Source organism: Numida meleagris, chromosome 7 (assembly GCF_002078875.1).
Source record: "Numida meleagris isolate 19003 breed g44 Domestic line chromosome 7, NumMel1.0, whole genome shotgun sequence".
Lineage (NCBI taxonomy): Eukaryota > Metazoa > Chordata > Aves > Galliformes > Numididae > Numida > Numida meleagris.
Window position 1 is genome coordinate 14,442,638 of NC_034415.1, and position 21,623 is coordinate 14,464,260.

General features: G+C 38.3%; 1 protein-coding gene across 2 annotated transcripts in view; it reads left to right on the forward strand.

Moving 5' to 3' along the window:
* TGFBR3 (transforming growth factor beta receptor 3) overlaps nt 1-21,623 on the forward strand; it is a 117,773-nt gene that overhangs the window by 57,124 nt on the left and 39,026 nt on the right. For both annotated transcript variants that reach the window (XM_021404089.1, XM_021404088.1), the window contains exon 4: nt 10,386-10,523. In XM_021404089.1, coding sequence (XP_021259764.1) covers nt 10,386-10,523 — 138 coding nt within the window. The remainder of the gene's footprint in view (nt 1-10,385; nt 10,524-21,623) is intronic.

Below are 21,623 nucleotides of genomic sequence, written 5' to 3' on the forward strand. Positions count from 1 at the left end.
TTCCAACATAAATTGTGTGTGGCTTGCAGTGCTTCATGTTTACTTTCCTAGATCAACTGAGAAAGTAAGATCTGTGGTGGGAAGGTGTGAGAAGAGGAAAAAAACATTTTAATCCACTTTTTTTTTTTTGAATGTACATAGATTGTGCTCTTGCTAACAGTTTTCATGCACTCAAGTTTTTGTTTCTCTAGATGAGTTTCTCATTTTCCATGTGAAACCTAAACAGAGCACTTCCACAGTGGTAAAACTTATTTCTAGGAGAAGATACAAAAATAGCACCACCAAGAGGTATAAATAGATGAAATTTAGGTTGTTTTAAAAAGTTTGTAGAAATTATAGGTAATTTATAGTTGACCGTGTCTCTTTAGCATTTGTTTTGGCAGTTTAAAAGATGGAGACGTTTTTATGATTGGTGCTTGCGTAGTATAAGCTAAGCATGGCAGTGGTGGCATTCTATTAGGGCATGCAAGTGCTCAAGTGAAATTTTAAGGCCCCTTGGGAAATGTTACGCTGTGTTGTTGTTTAGCAGAGAAGCACAGGGGCACTTGCTTCTTAAATTTTTTTTTTTTCTGAATAGACTGTTAGAACATGCATTGTTGCCTCCACTGTTTATTTGGCTTTCAGGAGACACTTAGAATAGGATAAAATAGACTGAGAATGCACCTGGAGCTATATGGAAAACCATTGCATGTGGCAAACTGCAATGCATTTTTACACTGCTAGATGGAAAGCAAGACAGTGTTTTCTGTAGTAAATTTCTTTTCGAGCAAGAATCAGCAAGACTGTGCAGATAAGAAATGCTCAGAATGGTGTCTTTGTGTGTGAAACGTCTTGCATGACAGCCTCACCAATTCTTCTGGAGGGTTTTGTTGGGTGTTCATGGCTTTGATTCTGTAAGTGTATACAAATTTGAGCAGTCTTACATGTACGGGGAGAACTGATTAAACTGAGAAAATTTGGTTCCTTAGGGCTTTTTTTTCAAGTACTCAGTGTAATTTCATTCTCTGAAGTATTCCCCAAATACTAGTTTGCTTGTACGGTCTAAAAGTTACAATTTTTTTTTGAAGTTTGAGAACAGGAAAAAATTGGAAAGAATGAAGACCTGCCTGATGTTAGGGGAATAGAAAGACGATGTATTGGTTACAGTGCTTGAATCTTTTGAAGGCAGTTTTCTTTGTGCTTTCACTCACAAATATAATGTAAATTAAGTCTTGTAGACACGCTTGCAGCACTTTTTACTCAGGCTGATAGGTTAGTGACAATAAAGTAAACAAAGCCATTTCCTAAATCTGGTGCTGCTGCTTACATTTTCAGTTTTTGACTCATGCTTATGCCTGCTGTTCTCTTCCTGGGCTTGGAAAGGAAGAATTTGGTTTTATATGTCCAATAAAAATGTGAGCTCCATATTTTACACTTCTCTATTTGACTGTGCCTTTCTAAAAGACACCTGCAGAATGGTGTTTCTGTTTTCCACTCATCTGGATCAATGTGTGGTCTGGCAAAACTTTGAGGAGCAAAGCTTCTTACATGCAGAGGCTGTCAACTGGAGTAACCCCTTGTCCTGCAGTCTTCCATTGTCTTTTTCGCATGTCTTGCAAGCAGTCTTTTCTTGCTTCGTGAAGCCTCCTTGTCTCAGCCTCTTCCCCTTCTCTACCTGCAACTTTTGGAATAGCAGAAAGTACTGTGTTCATCTGTTCAGGATTTACTCTCAAATTTGGAAATCCATTGTTCAGATTCCAGTTTTGCCATGATGCTCTCAGAACACCATGTGCTATGTTAAATTTACATGGTGAAGTTTACATGGTGTTTTGCAGTTGAGATGAACTTGCTGTGTCTGCAGTCAGAGGCTATAAGACATGAGGTTGTGCTGACACTGAGTCTCTGAACTATGATTAGTTTGAGCTGATCTGTGACTAATGAGACCCATGGAGAGAGGTGAGATGCATTAGTACTGCAGTGGTACATTAATGCAGCCACGTAGTTTCTGGTTAGGTGGCTAGTGCATATCTAAGCTGCTAAAAATACAGGCAGCAGGAACTTCTATCTACCTAAAAAGTCTGTGTAGATTTACTCAGAGTACCTCAGATGCCTTTAAGGAAAATAGTTCTGTCTGAACATAGTGATCTTATATTTGTCAATGTAAGAAGCATTTCCCTTGGAACAGGAACTGTTTTTACATTTTGTGCTCACAAAGCCTCAAACATGTTAGCCTCTCCACCCCTTCTGCTTTTTTTTTTTTTTTTTTAGGACACTAGGCAATGTTAATGCTAAGACATAAGTATTTGATAATAGCCTAGGGATGGGGGAAGAGGAGTATGACATTCAACTTACCTTGCAGCTCAAGTGAGTCACCAAAGAAGAGCTTAGATATGCAATGCATGTACACGTAAGTACAGAGCAGAATGTCATCTGGGGAAAATGTATCCTTTTCCCATGAGTCTTCTATCTTAACTGTTAAAAATAAAAATTGCAAGTCTGATGTGATACCATTTTGTGAATAGGACAACAGTAGGGCAGATACTGTAGTCAAGACTTGCAGGAATGGATCTTGTGCCCATAAACATATGTAAAGACAAAAAGAAATTTTCCCACAAGATGTATAAAGGGAGGAATTTCCCCTTGGGATTCATTATACAGCATGTGAACAGTATTGACATCTACTGATTTATGCAAAGCTGAGTGAGTTTTCATGTTTTTAGGTTTCAAGTGCTGGGAAGCCTGACGGCTTTGTGGAAGGGCAGATGGCTCAAATGGTTTCACTTAATCTTTGGGAGTCTGAGCATCTTGTTTGGGTCAAAGGAGGAATGGGTGCAGTGGTCCCAGTCTCGTGAAGCTGGGCATGGGTTTTCCATTGCACTGCAGGGCTGGTTGCTAGAGGCAGCCCATGCTCTGCAGGTGCTGAAGATGAGGATCACATCTGGAGATTAAATTTAGCTGACAGAGCAGAGAAGTTTGCGCAGAGGCTGCTCCATTTGATGCAGCCAGAAAGTTTTGAAACGTTAATTTTTCAGGAGATCTCTGGTTCTCTAAACCGTACAATACTGAGATATCAAAGACATAAAAACTGTTTTGAGATATATTCCCATGGGGAAAGCTGGATCTTGTGTAATACAAGTAAAGGAAGTTCAGGTAGGCTGTTTACATGTATGTACAATCCCTAGCAAAAGCCCATCAGTACACTGCGTTATAATTTTAAAATCAGTGCAGAAGTAGTTGTACTGATGTAAGTATGACTTATTCCCCTTTGTGCTCTGAGATAGCTTTCCTTATATAAACTAACTTTCCTTTTTTTCTGTTTTGTTATTCCTGCACTGTTAAAGCAATACAATTTGCTAACATGAATAGAACTTCAGTAACTGCCCTGCCCACTTGCCAAGTTTTTTGTTCCTGGGACAGCTTTGGTCCTAATTTCTGGATTACTTATGTATTTGCATAAATGATTAATATCTAATATAATATGATTACATTTGGCAGCTCCTGCTTAAAATAACAGCTTTAGAACATTAGAAATTAACTGGCTCCATTTTTGTCTAAAGATAAATTATGTGAGTGAGCTGTGGTCAGAAATGATACAATGTTTTTTGAAAATTAGAAGCGTTCTTTGTAATGTCCTTGTGTCAGAGCTTTCTGACACTGTATGAGTTTTGGTGCTTTCTGGATGGGCTTTTCAGAGTCTTCTGTTACCAGAACAGTTACTTACCCTTGTACTTGTGAGGAGAAGATGTTACTGGTGTGATACAAGATCAGTTATGAACAGATGACACGTTTGCCAGATACTGAGCGGTATGTTGATACCATACAGCATGCCACTGTGCTCTAATGTGCTCTAATGTACTCTTCTTACTGTGATGTTTTCAAACACCTTGCATTCAAAGGTTTCTGATGGTAATTCCTAACAAAAAGTGTGCAGTGGGCCCTAAATCACTTGGGTTGTCCATATCAAACTTCCTGGTTTTTTGCCTCCTCTCCTTGATGCAGCTCAGTATTCCCATCTGAGTGGTAGATCACAAGGGTCAGCAGATTGAGCAATAGTATGCTTTTTTTACTAGGTAATGTGTGGGACCACATCATCTCTGGCTTAATGCCATGAGCTTCAGTGGAATTGTGCCAGGGTGAATCTTTCCCATGATTTTCACAGCTGAACTAAAACTGCTGTTCAGTTGATCGGGTTGTCTCTGTAGGATGTGGATGAGAAGATTCAGGCAATGCCAATCCATTTATAACCATGTGTTTAGGATAAAATAAACAACCCCGCTCTCTCCTGGCATCTCTGTGTTGCTCACCATGTGGTTGCGTGGGGTTGCTGTGTGCTTGCCTTGTGTTAGTGCTATTCCAGCAGCAGCATCCCTTTAGTTCTGGCCTGAAGAGAAAACAGCTTGGTGTCTCTTTGGCAAAGGCTGCAGCGATGGCAAAATTTCCTTTAGCGGTAATTCCATATGAACATAGTTTGTCTTTCCTGGAAAAATCTGCAAACTCCCTCCCAGAAACTGTTGGCTCCTGAAAGCTGTTCATTGCAATCTACTGTAGCTAGCTTGATATCAAATTTGTAACACAATATTTAAGGAGCATAGCAAAAATACCAAGAAATTGATAAAATACATGTTCCATTTTGAACTCTTAGTCCCTGTGTAAAAAAGTACAGCACTTCTTTACTTTTGTCTTGAAAATGAAAAAATAAAATGGCCTGGAGATCCTTCTCAAAGCAATTGATAAACAGTGTTTAGAAATGGCACAGTACCAGATCTCACCATTTGAGGTGGGTTCGTGGGTTATCCTTTACTGTGCTCTTTTACAGCAAATGTATTGGCACTAAAATTTTTCAAGTGAATTTCAGTAGAATGTCTAAATATCTTACAGTGGATAGTATACACTAATATATTTACACTATATATACTATATAATATATACTTACACTATCCACTACTTATTAGTATATATGTATATACACTGTATTACTAATGAACTGTAAAGATAAGCTTCTTCATATTATCTTTTCTTTCAATTTAGAATAATTTGTCCTGTAAGTATTATATTAGAAAGATTGAAAGCACTTATAATGGCAGTGATACGTTAAAAAAAAAATCCATTTTCTCTTCTCATCTGCTTTGTACCAATTAACTTCATCTCTGCAGCTGTGCATTAAGTTGTCCTAAATCCATCTTCGGTGCATCACTAGTAAGTCAGAAAACTTGCTTCCATTATTATGATCTGTGAGTTAAAATTCATTTTCCTCTTCTGTCTTATGAAACAGCTGTCCTAGCCTGCGCAGCGTAATTCAGTCCAACACAGCCTATTTTGTCCTGGTTTATTAGCACAAATTCACGATGGCTGTTTTGGAAAAAGTGCTATGGATTTATCTTAAGGACTTCAGACTGGAATAGTTAATTCAGCCTCGCAAATCCTTGGCACTTGACTTTCATCTTTTAGAACAAAACACAGTCTGTGATTTGATACCTTAAAGTCAGCAAAACAGAATGGTACTTTTTAGCAGCAGTGTTTACTTTGATCAGTTTTCAACTTTTGTGCCCTTGCCTTTCACGTAGTACAAATTGCTCTAGCAGAGTAGTGGGGCAGGAGCCCATAGACTGTTTTTGTAGTTTGTTGCTGTGGTGATACTCAGCCATCCATGAAACCATGATCTCCAGGGAGACGGAACTGCTGCAGCCGCCCTAACCTTGCTGCTATCGCACGCATCTGCGGAGACCTTAAAGGAACTTTGCAAACTGTCGACAGACAGTAGTGATGAGTGTGAGCCCATGCAAACGGAGCTGGCTAAGTTATGCCAGCTTCTGTCCGATAGACATGGCACCTATGAAATGTTGTGTCTTTCTGAAGTGTTTTTTTTTTTAAAAACAGTTTTCATAAAATACAGTGAAAGATTCATTCTAGAAGAAAGGCAAAGCTGCTCTGTGGCTCATTTCCTAGTTGTAGTTGCATTCTTTCTTGTTTGTATGCACATTTTAATGAATTGGTAGGTTTTGTTGTACACATTTTTAGAATAGCCTTAGTTTAATTTTTTTCACCTATGACCAAGTTGTCATATACTTTACAAATTAGTCACTTATTTGAAGGAGTGACTTGCATGCAAAAGGGAACCAGGAAGAACAGACCTGAGCCTGGAAGAGCAGCTTTGCTCTACAAAACAGCTCCTGCACCTGAGCCTTGCTGAAACGTGCAGTGATGGCCAAGTGCCCGTAAAGTCTGGCCTAGCACTGCCTGCATGGGGACTGTGCTGGTACTCACCAGCTTGGTACTCAAATGAGCCCTTTGCAGGCAGCAAGGGATGTGTTGGACCACAGCAGCTTATTTCCCTGTACTGTTGTTATGCTGCTGTCTGCTTGGTTAATGTGCTGTTCCTTCACATGTTTTAAAAATAACAAGGACAGAACAGTAGCAGCTGATTGTTAAATGGACTGGGTGCTTTAGTATACTTAATGATGCTGGTTTAGTTTTCTTTTGGTATTGTTTGACCAAACTGCTCTTGTAGAGTTATCTGAGATACTGAGGTAGTATGTTGGTGAGAAGCACAAAATGTGTGTATTTTGTAAGTTTGTACAAGCCTACAAGAGTGCATGGAGAACATCTCTATAGATCCATCATTTTAAATAATAGTAAGTTTCTGTGGGTGATTTAGAAAAGTAGTGGATTTTACAACTGTGTTTATTAATGGGTTCAGCATTTTGCACCATGTCTTCATATGTAGCTGTACAGAGCTGAACACACATAGAACTGGTTTGCAGTGCAAACCCAAAACTGGGTTTCTGGGCAATGCTTCACATGAATATTTCATGGTACGAGTTCTGCCACTGAAAATGCTAAAAAGAAAGGGAAAACTTCAAGTTAGATTTTCTGCTATTAATTAGAAACATTTTGTTGGTGGTTTGGAAATATCCAGTACCTTTTTGTTATTATATGCAGTGTTTAGAAAGTGCTATGAACTGTCTAGACCTTTGAAAAAGAATGTGCCCTGCAGAGCTCACTGGCTAAGATGAGAAAGGAGGAAAATGTGGCTGGGAGAAGGGGAGCACCATGTCAAACTCAGCTGATACATGGGTTCCTTGATGAACAGTGGGGGCACTCTAACTGAAATGACGTTTTTGTTATGCTATGAGAACTACTTCTATAGGTATCCTCATTGGGGATGGTTGTATTCAGTCAGGGCTGCCCCGGTGCTAGAAGTGACCACAATGGTCCTGAGCAGAGGTTGAGCATCTCTGTGGATTTTTTTTAATCTGGTAAAGCTGCACTGGTGCTGAGGACTCCAAGAGGAACAGTGACAGGGAAAGTCTATGCCAGGGAATATAGTGACAGAGGCTGCACAGAGGGTGTGCATGTGAACTGTATTATTTGGCAGATCTGGGACTAGGGATATGAATTCCACATTAAGCAATTTGCTGCCATGCTCATGAGCAAAATGAAGAGTGCAGTAATGCAAAATCCCATTTATGCAGATTTTTTACACAAGAGCACTTGATTTGCATATGAAAAATTAATTTTTGGATTAATGTCTTACAGCTTTTCTTATGGACCAGCCTGCACTTTTCATGCAGAAATGTAGGAAAAATTCATTATGGGACAGAACTTATGCAACAGCTCCAGCCAAACGCATTCATAAATACACCACCACTTCTGAAGAGCTTTATTTCCATAGATACCATATTTTCGTAGGTGTACATAATCATGTATGTATGTATTATATGCATGCTTGTAATAGCAACTAGAAAATCTAATAGTAGATCCAGTTGCAAAGAGTCTGATTTTCTCTCTAAGGTGGTGTGAGTTCTCTTTATGCTCTTTCATGTGACAAAACTAACAGGCAGAAATCTTCATGAAGTCAAAAACATCTGTCTTGTCTGGTGGATGTTGGCTCTGGATAGACCTGTCTGACATCAGTTGAAACAGAGATATTTCTCCATTTTCTAATCACCCAAAAGATTTGGCCTATTTCTGAGATGAAGGGTTCAGTGTGTTATGTTTCTTATAATTGTTTGATTTCAATAAATAGCAGAGATTTTAAACAGCAAAAATTTTCAAAATGTCTACAGGAGCATCTTCTTTTAATTAACTTAGTGTTCTAATAAAAACACAAGCAGTGTGCACACCTAAACTGTGTGCTCCAACCAGACAATGTCAGGAGATTGTTAATGTTTTTCTATTCTTGGTTATTTAAGTACAGAAACCTATATTACAGCTCACTTCATTAATATTTACATTAGCCTGTGCTTAGTTTGTGATCAGAAGAAGCAGTTATCATTTGGTAGTGAAAATGTGGCTATGGATACATACAATAAGATTGGACAAATACAATATTCACTGCATTTAGTGTAGGAGTCTTTTTTGTTGGCAGGTTTGAGTTTGTAGAGTTTACAGTCAGATGTTCTTCATGCCATTTGGAACTGAAAAAATATGAGACTAAAATTTGAACTTGTTTGCCAGATAAGGACTGCAAAAGATAAAACTTGGCTGTTTTGGTAAATTTATATTACAATATTTGTATTGCTTTGTAAGAAAACTATATTACATAACCCCAGAACAAGGTAATTATGTTTAATAGTTTAAACAGCTTATTGCTCATTAGGCATGATTACAGCTGAAATACCACAAGAATTAATGAAAGCTTTTTAATAGCAGTGAATTTAATACCAATTCTAAACAACTTTTTTCACTTTCAGCTCTTTTAATTTCTAGATGGAGCAACCAGGTGGGAGCCTTTTAAAAACAAAGAATTGTATCTTTTTTTTTTCAGCTAACAGAATTATTTTGACCTTTTAGCCTGATACTTTAAAGCAGTTTTCATAACTAAGATCATGACCGCTTGATGTCTGAAGTCTGTGTCATTTTGTGTTACCATTCAGAGAGCTAACATCCTGCAGTTTCCTAAAAGGAGCTATTTTATTCTTTTGAGGCTGAAAATGGAAAGAAATGCTGTCCTCAGAAGACAGACTAATCTGTTATACTTCATGCTTTCTTCTGGAACTGCATAAATACAAATAGGCCACCTGTAGAGAGAGATCAAGGGCTTGGAAATGTGGCTAAGTTTACTTGGGAAATGGAGTTGCTCAGCCTTTCTGCAGTCAGCATTGCCCAGCGTGCACTTGGTTCTGGAAAGAACAAATGTTATTGCTTTAGAACAGATGTGTTGGTTCAACCACTTGATGGTAAAATCTCATTTCATTTTTCTTTTTTTGAAAAAGTTTTAAGCAATGATGGCCATCTAATACTCAGTTTGGTTTCTAGCTTCTATCTAGTTACATAAATCTGCATTTACTTTAGTAGTAAACTGATATTTACCACTATGTAAGAGTAATGCAGTAAACAATGCATTTAGTTTCTCTAGCAGGAGACAGAACTCATTCTGAATTACCTGTATGCTCTGTATTCTGAACCACCCTGCGTTTTGTGGTTGTGTGCATGTTCAAAGAGCTGTGTTTCTTCATCAGGGAACCTACCTTCAGTCTGCTGCTGAGACGTAACTTTGCCTTCTTGCCGTGTGTGCTTTGTGATCTCCTAATGATTTTGTTCATTAAAGCAGAATGTATAATCAGGCCAAATGCTGACTGCTTAGTAAACTTGCTAGTGGCTGTAATGATACTGTGATTTCACTTACAGGTTCTCGTATACTAAAAACTGACAGAATGTTCTCTTTCACGCACTGAATTTTGCCCGGCATTGGACCTTTTCTCTAAGGGCAGCAGCGCTGGCAAGAAGTGGGACTGGGCAGGAAGGGCTTCCAGAAAAAAAAAACTGGATGTTTAAAAAGTCACCTCTTAGCTTTCCTCACGTTTTTGATGTTCACCATGTACTATTTTTTTTGTCCACGATGTTAATTAGCATTTTCTTTCTTGAGTATGCTGATATTTCTTTGGGAATTCCTTCCATAAGCTAATGTACTGCTCGATTGTTTTTCTCGATTTGTTTCTTCTGTTTTGTGTTTGTTTAGTTTTATTTATTTTGCAGGTTAGATTTATGCCCTAATAGCATAAATAGATGAGGTTTTGTACTCTAAGCCAGCTTTGTAGGCTACCATCAGAAATTGGAGTTTTCTTTGCTGTTCTTTTTATCTCCTTGTTCTCCAGCTCTCAGCTTAGTGGTTTGACCTTTTGCTTAAGCTATTTTTCATCAGCATTTGCCAAGGTTTTCTTAAACACTTTAGCAGTGCTTTGCAAGCATAGAGCAGAAATGTTAACTATTTCATTCTTTATTTTATCTGTACTCTGTTGAGTGACTTTTTTTAGAAAGTAGATTAATCCATAATCTTGGGTCAGAAGGTCTGATGCTGGGAGCCATAATGTATATAAAAGTGACCTCTGATTCATTGTTTCAAATTCCCCTTTTGTTTCAAAACTTGTAACACAGTACTCATGCATTTCTTTATTTCTATGTAGGTCACATTACACTTGACTCCAATTTCATCAGTGCATATTCACCAGAAGCCTCTGGTGTTTCTTCTCAACTCTCCTTTGCCTCTGGTCTGGAAGCTAAAAACGGAAAGACTGGCACCTGGAATCCGGAGAGTTTTCTTTGTGAGTATACACAGTCCTCTGGCCTGCTCTGTATCATAGCTATTTGTCACACAAGACATAGAGTTAATGGCATTCATTTGGAAAATTTTTAAACATATATTAAAAAAAGCAAGTTAACAGGAGGTCGGGTTTCAGTGTCAGGCTCTGGGGAGCAGTTAGGTGGTAGGGCAAAGCAGTTTGGAAAAAGTACCCAATTACCTGTTATATGAATTCAAGTAAAAGAAACCAAAATTGCTTTTTTATAATCTGCATATTGGGTAGTTATTAACACCAGCAGCAGTTCCAGTTCAAGAAGATGTGAAGTTATAACAGATTGCCTGTCCTGATTAGAAGTTTGATAATACTGTGAAAAAACCCTCAAAGCAATGGGAAATGTTAGGGGTGAATGCCAGTTGTGTGGTCTTAGAACAAACAAAAATTTGTATGTACTGAGTCCAAGATATGTTTGTTTCTAATGAAGCTTGGTCTGTTGAAATGACTAAACTAAGCCTAGAATGAAGTCATTTTTATTTCTCAGAAGGAATGGAGCGCTGCTTATAATGTAGGATCCAAATATTACCTAGTATTTGTAAATCATGTCCATACAGTTTGCCAGGACATTCAAGTTTGCTATTTGTAGTGAAACAGACAAGTTGTTTGGATTAAATTTTTAATGTGTGACATCATGTCTAATCATGAGTTGTCGTTATTAAAGTTGCAGCTTTTACTATATTCGACTCTAATTGCAGAACTAAACTTGATTATTTTTAGCTATATCCTTATAGGGTTCAGTTTTGCTCTTCCAGTATAACTGACTGTGGTAGGCATTGACTACTTCCTCAGTACCTGATGGAAGGGAACTCAGTGGTGTCACTGTGCATCGGCAGGAGGGTAAGATACTCTGCGCTGCAGCAGTTAGCACGCTGGGAAGGGACACTTATCTCTGTTGACTTAGTATAATGGGGACACCATAAAGTTCTCTAAGAGTCCTGTTGTTCACAGGATACCAAAAGTTTTTCTGAGATTGGTTTCTTTTTCCTTCCATCAAAGTACAAGAGAAGGAAGACCTTTTGTATTTTTACTTGTGAAGGACTCCATCCTGTTTCCAGTGCCATTTGTTACTGGCAGGTGTTTTAAATAAAAAAAAAAATTGTATTTTAAAAGTGTTCTCAATCTCAGTTTTTCTCATTAACATTTTAGAGACTCTTTAACTGTTATCTTCTTGTTGACCATTCATGGTGTATGCCCCTAACGCAACCAGCACAGTTCAGATCTGCTCAGAAAATGACTGAAGATGATGATGAACAGCAGTATGATAAGAGTCCTCATTTTTCTTCCGGCCAAAAGAAACAGCACCTTTCACCAGTTAATGAAAACTTAGTCATATTTTCAGTTTATTTTTGATCTCCTCCTGCAGTTACTATATCATCACTCCCATTTCATCTCAGCTTATTTGTCTTCAGCCCTCTCTTCTCCTCTCTTCAGTGTTTTCCTTCTTCCTTTGCCTTACATTGACTTTGGAAGTGAAGAGACTCTGCTGAGAGCCATCAGTTTCTGCCATGCAGAAACAGTTCAGACTGTGGCTGTGCTGGGTTTGCTTAGCTTGGCTCAGTGGCCTGCAGTAAGGGACAGGAACAATAGGAGTATGCCTAAGCCTTAGCTGCCAAAACTGTATGATTAGCCAAGAGTTTGCTTCAGAAAAGTGCTTCAATCTCTTCTGACTCAAAACAGACCTGAAAACAAAAACAGTCTTGAAAACATGAGCAGCAGCAGTCATGATTTGTGCCAAAAAAGACATTACAAGTTTATTTCAATCTCTTATCAGGGGCTCATCAACCTTCCTATTCCTCGTATACCAGTTTCTCAGTAGTTATGACTTTCGTTAGTTGGCTGAACAGCTTTACCTGTGGTAATAGACTATTGCCTTTCCACAGTTCCATTCTGCTCAAAAAGATATATTGTTTTGTCTATAGATTTCTTCTAAAAAATAAAACAAACCACACAGAATCACGTGGCACAGAAAACTATGGAAATGGTGAAACTTGTGGACAAGTGTACCACCCCTGAAAGAAACAGATCAGCTCTAGTTTGGCCAGCAGAGCTGTTTGTCTGTGTTAGGCCATGCTACGCTGCAGTCACTAGTGCAGCATGCTTCTGACCTGAAGATGCCACCTGCCTCTTTGCAGAATCAGGGGTTTTTATTTACAGATATTTCCGGCTGAGTCATGGAGCAGGTGGACATACCTCTTCTACTCTCCCTTCATCCTTTGCTAGAGTCCTCAATAAGTTCCATAGAATTAAGCTTAAGTGTGTAAATCACAGCTGTAAGGAGCATGGGGTGCAGAATTGGCTTCATTGGCCCATCTTGTTTGAAAATACTTGGCTTATACATGTACTTCTGCAGTTACATCTTGTTCATTCTCCTTACAAGCCAGAAAACAGAATATTTTGAATCATAAAGGATTTCAAATATAAAAATATGTTTTGATGTCTGTGAATTCTATGCTCAAAACAGGAATATGTGTCATGCATACCATAGGAGTGTCATAACTATTGTGTCTGTCTCTATGGAAGCCTGAGGCAGGATGATCATTGTCTTTCCAGCCTCTCTTTCAGACATTTTGTACAATGTGTTCATTCACAATTTTATTAATATAGTGTAAGTAAATTGTGAATTACACTGTTTTATTGATTGGGCCTTGTTAGGTAAGTAAAAATGTTTAATTGGCAACTTCTGGGACTTGTTAGTGGTAAAGAAAACACTTCTGGAGCCAAGTCCTGGCTTTTTATTTCTTACAAGTACTAGCTGTTAAATTTGCCCCTGTATAGCATCATAATAAAGTTAAGTTGTTACAGAGAAATTATTTGAATAAATAAATACACAAATTATATTAAAAGATCAAAAGTTATTTCTAAAAAGGAAGCTAGCTCTAGGATATGAGCACATAATAAAGCAATATGTGAAATGCTGTTAGTACCCTTGTACAGGTGGAGAAAATAATGTACACTGAGGTTAAACAATATTTCTGTTGCAGCAGAGAGTAAAACTATGACTTTGTATTCTTGGTATCTTTGTTAGTAAGATGCTCTGCTCCCCTCAGTCTGTGAATTCATTGTTTGAGTTTCCACTGCAATGGGTTAGTTGAAGACAACAAAGATAAGTGGTCTCAGATTGCTTGCTGATTTTTTTAAAATTATTTTATCTATCTACTTATCTATATATGTGGAGAAGAATGAAGAGATTTAAAGCTTGTGTCAGCATATATCCTGAAGACCAGGAAAGCATACAGTAGTAGCACTGAGTCAGGCTGGAGTTCAACTTCTTTCCATATAGTTAAAGCTTGGATTTTTGTCTTGGGTCAGGTCCTCCCTTAGGAAGAAGTTTAAAATGAATGGTGGAGAAAATCTGGCCTCCAGGGACATGGTTATAGTATAGAAAAAAGTACAAAGTGCTTTGTAGATTTTTTTTTTTCCCCAAGCAATGCAATGAATGGAAGGACAGTGATGCTTACAGTACTTTGGAGGGAGGTGTCTGGGATGATGGTTAAGGGACTTCTTTACTTGTCCATTGCCTTTGTCTTGTTGTTGTGCTGCTTTCCACATCTGTAAATCAGACAGAACATTAGTGAATAGTCCTAAAAAAAAATGTTGGCATCTCAAAAAAAACTAACATAAGGTATCTAAATAATAATTATTTTCCTGGTAGGTTCATTTGTCAACCATATAAATGAAATTCTTGAATCCACTCTGAACTGCCTTGAATTGCATTCAGCTGAGTTACTGACACAGTAATTCTCTATATTAAATCAAAAGGCATTAAATCATGTGGAGAAGGTAGAGGCAGTAAACAGAAGAAGTAAAATACACATATTCTGTATTCTCAAGTCAAAAATGATGCAGTCATGATTATAGAATTGTAATGCTGTGTTTGGCGTATGTAATGTTTCAATGCTGTGCAAGATAGGGAGGTCAGGTGTGTTCTATTAGCCATATTTTAGTGCACAAGTGTTCTTGTAAACTACAGATAGTTCTCTTGTGCTTTTCGTACTTAAAAAAAAAAATATATATATATATATATATAAAACAAATTAGAAAACAGATGCTTTTCCTGAGCTTTGACCACTGTTGTAGCTGAGTTCTCTCAGATTACCTGGGAGAAAGCAGAAGTATGGAGAGTGATTGTTGAAGCTGTGGGAGTGTCAAAAAGAGCAAATTTCGTCATGAGAGTTACAGAAAGTGAGTATATGGTGACTGTGTAGTACAGTGTTAATGTTGCATCTGGCTTAGACAAGGTTATTTTCAAAGAGTCTACATGAGTTATGTATATCTTTATGGGTTAAGTATGTGGTGCCAGGAAAATTACTGTGATTTTAGTACAGCAAGTCCTGAGTTTATTCACATCATGCTGAAAATCAGCATTCCTAATTATTATGGTATTTCAACCTGAAAACACGAGGAATGTATGAGTGCATGAATTCTGCCTGACCTAAGTCACTGAAAAACACCACTTTGACTACTGATGTACCTAATCATATTAGTCTGATTGGATATTCATACACGTCACAAAAAGACAATGGCCTGGGGACTGGGTGCTTTCTCTTGGAGAGTTCCTGGGCTGAACCATCAGCCCCCTCTAGGAAGAGCAGCATGCAGATGGGAAGGTCTGCTCAGTTCAGCAAGGGGAATATTTAACACCTGTGCTAAATATTGCTTTTTCTTCACTAAGAAGTAATGCCAGGATTGTACCGGAAAGAGGCAGCGGGAGAGGGAGTACATCTTCACTGGGGATTAGCCTGGTTAGATTATGGCAGATCTCAATTTTATGTAAGCTAGGCAACACCTGCAGAAAATACTTATACCTTTGATCTTTTTACTGGCTGATTTTGCAGAAAAACCTGACCAGACTTTTCCCACCACCACAATTTTAAATTTCTGTAGAACAAAATAATTTCCTCCCTTCCCCTGAAGTCATTATTTCACTCCTTCCCTAAAAGCAGTTTATTAAGAACATGTCTTGGCAGAAAACCAGAAGGTTTATGAAGCTGCCCAGAAAGAGGGTTTTGCAGATGCTGTTCACTAGTGATTTCTCTCTTCAGATTTGTTAGCTTTCTGAATGGCTTTTATAGCCTAGGAACATCTTTATTGGGCAAGTGAAACTAATCAGAACTAAATGAAAAAATGGACCCCAATCCTTTTTGCTTTCCTGAGAGAAATCACTGTTAGAGTAGATTCCCCACATCCTCGTCCCCCCAAAAGTCTTGAATATCTACTTGATAGTAGTGCTTATAGTATTTGGTTAAGGATGTGATGCTTCAGCTCTATTTCTGAGTTAGTTATTCAGGTAATTGGCTGAGTAAGAGTTGTGGATGCAAAAGCACTTAAGAAGTGAATAACCTGACAAGAAATTGGTAAAGTGGAGGAAGGAACAGTAGTAATAAATGCAAAACCAGATCACATGCTCTTGTCTCAAGATTTGAGAAGAAAAAAAGAAAAAGCAGTAAAGAAAAAATAAGTGTTAGAATGACAGGTTTAATTATTAGTCATTTGTGTATTTCTTAGAATAAAAAAAGGGATGTTCTTATTTCTTCAGCCACTAGCTAGTTTATTCCTTTTACTTCATGAAAATATGGTTCACATATTTTGGGTCTCTGCCACCAAACCACAAACTGCTCTATGGTTTGCACTAGATTTTGGATGACTGACAAAACTCACTGAAAAACAAGTGCTATTTGTTTTCCTGTGCCTAGTATTTAACGGGAAATCAGGAGACTAAGTTTCCAATCACTTGCTAAACAGACCCAGATGCAAACAGAGTGCTCTGCTAGAAGAGTGAGAAAGGATAGGAAGTGCATGACTAGTGATAAATTTAGTATAAATAGTGACCTTTCACTATTCAAAGTAAAATGCTGTAGATTTTCAGCATTGTGTAACACCATGAAGAGGAATTTAAAAGGACAATTTCATGTCTATAGAATCTTGGGTTTGTTTTTTGTTTAAATCTTCATAGTTCTTCTACTTAGAAGCAGGAAATAATCCCATAGTTACCCTTTTCCACTTGGCAGAGTTCGTATTCCCCCTTCCCATACCATTTCCGTGCTTTTCTGAAAGAATGTGAAAATAACATTAAGTGTCTAATTAAAAGCAGTGTTTAGAAAACGGTAACATTTATTATGCTTGTCACAATAGTAATATTCCTTAGAGGCTTTCTCATTTGGCCTGATTCACCTCCTGACAAAATCCTGCTTTTCTAGTCTATATAACTGTTTTACTCCCAGAAATTTCAGAGGCTACTTATGGGAGCTGTTCTTGGCAATCAGCTGGAAGGATTTTGTCGGAAGTAGAGATGGTAGAAAATGACTGAGTGGTTAATACATGTTTAACAGTGATACATTGTCTGCATTCAATAAAGAGGAGTGTGAAAAAGCACAATAGTCCTAGTAAAGCATCTTTAAATACCTGCATTGTTTTCATTCAAAACTTACTTCATGGAAGTGTAAGAGAACTGATATTTTTGACTTATGAAGCTAGATATAGTTCATGGCAAAGAAGTCTGTATGTAGTAGCATGATGTCCCAAAACAGGGAACTTTTTTTATAGCACGGAAGTATCTTTTGCTTTCAGTGTAAAGCACTTTCATCTGGGAAGAAACACTTCAAAATTCCCAAGTTGCTGATAAATACCAGAGGAAGCTATGCAAGTCTTTGTGCCTTAGTTTCTTCTTTCATGGGATGGTCAAGCCCTGTTCTTTTTTGGAGCTTGTTTTGCTAAGGCTATCACTGTTCATATTAGATTCTCTCATGTCCCAAGTGATTTAAGCCATTTTTCAAAATTCAGGCTTCATCTATTGGTGTTTCATTAAGCTTCAAGGGTGGGCTGTCTTCATGGGTCACTGCTCCAACAAAAGCTTTGTGTGTGTTTTGGGCTTTATATTAAATCAAGTTGCAAGAACAAGGAAAGAAATAACATTCTGGCATTTGGAGATTGGAGTGGACCCATTCTGCAATAGGCTGAAGTGTCTGGAGCCAGAGTCCTGTGCTGATTTTTGTCTCTCCTATATTGTTGCAGTTCTTTCCTGTCCTCACTTGCTTCAGCTGATGGGGGTTTTGCTAGTGGAAGTTCACAGAAGCAAACGGCACGTTTTGGCAGACTACTGATGTTAGCGAAACAGAGATAATAAATCACAACAGGTTGTTATTGAGTCACTGATTCCAGTGGGAACTATAGCTGCTGTTGCATAGATATGCTTGAATTCACCCCTTCTCTCCTTCTGCTAAATTGAATCTAGCTTGAAACAAAATCCCTGGAAAAGCTTCTGCTACCTTATTTTGTTCAGATGAACTCAATGTGTTGAACCTATTAAGATGGCATTAGATTAATGTGAGGTGAGTGAACAGTTACCTGTATATGTTAAACTACTGCTGAGCCCTGAACTCTGGGGACAGATCTCTCCTTCATGTCATTTTTTTTCCTTTTTTCATGATTCTTCCCATGGTGGTTTCAAAAGTTGCGCTTGCTTTGATATGGTTTCAACTGGGATGGAAAATTTCTAGGTTTTCTTTCCAGATGCATATAAATGTGCAGGAGTGATCCCACAAGGCTCTACGATTATCCTGAGGAAGTACTGAGCAGCCTGAATTCCTATTGGGTTCTTTGATAGTTGGTGAACTCAACATCTCCTCAGAAGCAGAATTAAAATCTGCAGATAAGATAATGCTGATTCTTTCACATTTGTTTTAAAAACGGTGAGAAATAGAAGTGGAATTTTGTCATGATTGTGGTAAGTGGTCTTGAGAACACTAAACTGAAAATGAAAAAAATTGCTGCTATCTGAAAGCACCTTATCTCTGTGGATTGTAGGGAATAATGCAAAGCTGATAGACGCTGCACAGAAGTGCAGTATGTTTTATGTTGCATCTTATTTCAAAAGCAGCCACTTACCAAGAAGGATTGCTCTCTTTGTGATTATTGTATACTGCACATTGATTTTTTGAGCAATAAAGGAAATATTTTTTGAGTTTCAGAGTACCTGAAACAGCTCCGTTTGTGGCTTTGCTTTTTTTCTATAGGGAGTTCGAAGTCTGTCAAAGTACGTCATCAAAAAACATTGAGTTCTGACTCTGTGTAGACTGCTATGAAAATCAGTTCAAGATTTTTATTTCTACTCTGAGTGGATTTACTCCTCTCTGACATGTTCTGCCACAGGTCTGACACTATAGAATCATAGAAATGCTCAGGTTGGAAACGACCTTCAAGATCATCAAGTCCAACTGCAACCTAACCATAACTCTACTACCCTAACTCTAACAACCCACCACTAAATCATGTCCCTGAGCACCACATTCAAATGGTTTTTAAACACATTCAGGGATGGTGACACAACCACCTCCCTGGGGAGCCTGTTCCAGTGCTTAACAACCCTTTCTGGAAAGACGTTTTTCCTGATATCCAACCTAAACCCCCCCTGGTGCAACTTGAGGCCATTTCCTCTTGTCCTGTCACCAGTGAGAAGAGACCAACCTCGCTCTTACTGCAATCACCTTTCAGGTATTTGAAGAGAGCAATGAGTTCTCCCCTCAGCCTCCTCTTCCCCAGACTATACAGCACCAGCTATCTAGAAACATGAAGGATGCTGCTTTTCTTCTGCTTATTTGTTTGCCCCATTATGAATGGCTTTGTTGGTCACTTGTGCTGAAGGGGCCTTGGTGAGTGGCTGTTGCTGTGAGGGGAGGGTTGATTCATGCTGTGGACACTTAACTTTGTATTCTGAGTCAGTTTCCAAAGGTGCCTGCCTCTCCCTCAAGGCTAAATAATGAGCTTGCTGCCTACTTGGGTGTTCTGAGTTAAAGCTACATTCAATACTTAAAATGTCATAAAGCAAATGAAAAAAAATATCCCCAGTGGATCAGATTCAAAGAAAAGGAAAAAAAAAGCAACAGAACTTTGAAGAGAGAAGGATATAGGTAAAAACAAGAAACTGAAGTCGCTGTTTTGAGTGGCTGTAGTGCTCATGCTTACCAGTGAGATGACTTAAGGCTAGTTCTGAGGTGTTCCTTCTGACGAGCAGTAACTTGCGCAATTTGGCACTTATGCCAGGTAGCTGATGTCCCAAGGTGCCTTGGCAGCACTGTAAGAACAATTTTTGTGAGAATGGAAAGTTTTCTTTAGAGACAGATAAAGGGTTTGATTCAGGATGAGAGATCCTTGAAGTTTCCTTGCCTCTGTACAGTGCAAAGAAAATTCCTATTTCTCTCAGCGGTCAGCACTGGGGACCACCAAGTTACATCTAGGTAGTAGTATGTGTAATCAAGGTAGATTCATAGATATGTTTTATTGCTTGATAGAAAGCTCAGATTTTGGTAGCAAATTGCAAGATGCTGCGCTTGATCATCATTTTCCCTGACTGCAGCCTTTTGAGCTGCATTCCTTGCTGAGGAATGCTGCCGTCTGTGGACGTTGTCTTTTGGGCCTGTGAACTGATTTTCAATATCAGACTTGGAAGTTCTTCATTTAGCCTCGGAAATGTGGCAAGGCATGTAGATGACCTCAGCAACAGAGGATGTTTCTGGTGCAGTCATCTTTAATGCCCACACAACAACAGGAAAAAATAGAGCTGGGGCACTTTTTCCACTCCACAACCTCTAAAAGTAACCACTGAAGGAGATGAAGTCGGGAGATAAGAGTGAACATGGAAGCAGTTTCTTAATCACCCATTAGGCTGGGTAATGAGTGCTCATGTGAAAATTGTTGACATATTTCTAAGCATGTAAAGCATTCTTTGGTTTGAATACGCTGGCTGCCATGCCCAAAGCACTTCCAAGAGGGCTGCTTTTGGTTTGTTCTGAAGAGTAAGCAGTTAATGTTCGAGGCAGGTGTTGAAACAGTGATGGTCGCCTTTTTTGGAAGAGCTTGTTGAATTCTTTCCAGAAAAAATAACGTGCTTGGCCCACTTAACCTTGCCTTAGGTCCATGTAGTAAAAATTCTAACATTGGCAGGAACAGCAGAACTCTGCACTTCTTTTAAAAACGTAATAGTGAAACCACTATTTCTAACAGACTTTGGTATGTGATTAAAAAATGAATGATGATAAGCTTCATGTCTATATAAAGGTGTTTACTCTGTGATCATTAGTTGAGAATGTTTGTGCCAGATTTCTTGGTGATTCTGCTTTTTGTCTCTCAGTTTCTCCCTAGTAAGACTCAGAAATCTGGGGGTTCATTGATAGGATCTGTCCTGCAGGAAAACATTTGTCTTGCCCAAGAATTATGCCGAATGTTTGCAAGTTTTAATTAGTAATAAATGGAAAACCAAGAGATTTGAGGAAGAAGCCTGTTGTTAACCGACACTTAAATATTTCAAATCCTAAGTAGAAGACACAGTGAAAATGCATTATTGCAAGCCAGTGCATTTATTTAGGCAATATATTAGAAGTATGAATATTTTCCTCTCGAATTTTCCTCAAATGTCTGAAGAGGTTATGCTGATAATTCTTTTTTCTGACTCTGACCATGGAAAATACCAGGGCCATTATGAAATAGTGTAAATGAAAATAAATTGCTGTCATTCTCAGATGCACTGTAGGAATATTTTGAGACAGTTAAGGAATTTTGGTTCCTGACAGTGGAATGCCAGTATCTATCCAATATACCTGTAAAATAATAACTGATGAAATCCTTAAATCCAGCAATTTTTATGCACAGGGGAATTTTCTTTTTTTGGCCAGGACTCTACATAGATGTCCCATGCGTTTGGATAGAAAAGACAGCATAGTTAAGTGGTGCTGTGTAGGCTGTCTCTGCATGACCTGTCTTGTGCTGACAGTGTGGTCTTTGTCTTGTAGGACTGGGCACACTATGAAATCAAGTGTTAGGAGCATTATAGACATGCTCCATGAAAACCAATTCATGGTGTAACTGTTTCTAAGTAATGGAATTATGAAGTGAAAACTATTTGCTAAGTGCTACTTTTGAAAGCTAAGTGTGTTGCTATCTTTTCTTACTATTGTAGGAAAATTTCCTAGAAAATCCTAGATTTTCTCATACGATAAAGTCTACTTTCTTATTTGGGAAGTATGGTATATTCTGTGTTACACAAAATAAAGACTAATTTAAAGGAAATGTGTT